General features: G+C 38.5%; 2 protein-coding genes across 2 annotated transcripts in view; both read right to left on the bottom strand.

The window, feature by feature from the left end:
• Nucleotides 1–99: 99 nt before the first annotated feature.
• The window catches only part of LOC119585647 (protein Aster-B-like), a gene marked incomplete in the record, with an annotated part of 119,378 nt that continues 118,063 nt past the window's right edge, over nucleotides 100–1,414 (bottom strand). Inside the window, 1 exon segment of the mRNA XM_037934320.1 lies at nucleotides 100–899. Coding sequence (XP_037790248.1) covers nucleotides 764–899 — 136 coding nt within the window.
• The window catches only part of LOC119585649, a 637-nt gene continuing 449 nt past the window's right edge, over nucleotides 1,227–1,414 (bottom strand). The window contains exon 2 of the mRNA XM_037934322.1: nucleotides 1,227–1,352. Within this exon, the coding sequence (XP_037790250.1) occupies nucleotides 1,253–1,352 (100 nt within the window). The 3' untranslated portion in view covers nucleotides 1,227–1,252. The remainder of the gene's footprint in view (nucleotides 1,353–1,414) is intronic.

The following is a 1,414-nucleotide window of genomic DNA, read 5'->3' as shown; positions in this document are numbered from 1 at the left end:
GAACTTGAAACAAAATAAAAGAAGTAACTCTGATAAAGCCTATTTCCTTAAGTCACATGGACCTCTCTGCTACATCAAAATCATCTAGGATAATCATATCTCCCTTTTCAGCAACAACATACATATACCATTTTTTCCTCCCCTTTCACAGTAATGCACTCACAGCGGACTCTACAAACGTTCACAAATCTTGCATAATTGTGCAGCACATCTTGTTCTTATATTATTTGTTGGAATGAAAAAAATAAACTTTCCACAACCACAAGTGCATACACATTTGGTCCACATTCACTTTTCAAAATATAAAAATTATGCATTCATTAAAATATAAGAAGGAAATACTGAAACCTGAAGCATGTGAATGAATTCCAAGTATATATCAAAAATATAACTAACTTCTGACACCCATTCCATGCTCATTGCTACTTTCGTCAATATAATAATAACCAGGAAAAAGAAGACAAATGGAAAGAAAAAACAGTATTTCTCATACTAAAGAGACATCTTTGCAATCCTTTCATGAACTGACCTCCTAGAGAGGCTAATCATGACCTTTGGTATATTTATATGACAGTGATAGCAACCTCATTGCAACATTTGCTTCAGGAATTACTTTTCCCTAACAGGCAATGAGCTCCACCAACAAAGTTGTTCAATTTTTCTCTTTTCTATGCTTTTCTATATTTTCTTTCCTAATGCTTTTTCAGGTCCTCAGAGATCTCTTTTTCTTGCCAGGGAATTGGTTTGTCATCGCACTGCACCTTCACAGATCCTGATGATTCTCACTCGTATGCACAGTTCTGTCTTCCCCACTGTTCTTCTGGTCCCCAACATCTGGTCCCTTGGATGGGTCTCCTGGAATTCCCTCTTGGCCCCACTGAGTAGATTCTGCAGACGATCTCCGCTGGCTCTCAGAGTTATGAAGGTTTTGTAGCTGTCTCAGGAGATCTGTTTTGCTGCGGGTGATGGAGGTATGGATGTTGTGATCGTGCGCGGGGCAGAGACTCCTCAGCCTGGAGTGGGGGTGAATGGATATAAGTTACTGGATACCATGGTATGTCAAGCTTCTATTTATTACAAACTAGTTGAAATTTTCTCTTCATCATAGTTTCTGTTATGACTGGAATAGACTTGAATACAGCAGCACAAATATAAGTAAGAGGAAATGAGAAGTGAGAATAATGATGCACAGAAAGAAAAAGTAACCATCAAAATAGGAATCTCACTTTTCTGAGGAATCCTGCTGCTTCTTCTATGGATTTCCTCCATCTTTCCACTTCCGCCGCATGAAGAGCCTCTTGCTGTTGCATATTCGTACCCATTCTTCCAGGGCTCCACTTCCTGTCCCCGGTCTGTTTTAGCAATGAAAAGCTTTATATTTACCAAAATTTTAAAAAAATCAAAATGCTGCAAA

The sequence above is a fragment of the Penaeus monodon genome, chromosome 20, assembly GCF_015228065.2.
Source record: "Penaeus monodon isolate SGIC_2016 chromosome 20, NSTDA_Pmon_1, whole genome shotgun sequence".
Lineage (NCBI taxonomy): Eukaryota > Metazoa > Arthropoda > Malacostraca > Decapoda > Penaeidae > Penaeus > Penaeus monodon.
This window is presented reverse-complemented; position numbering and strand designations above follow the sequence as displayed.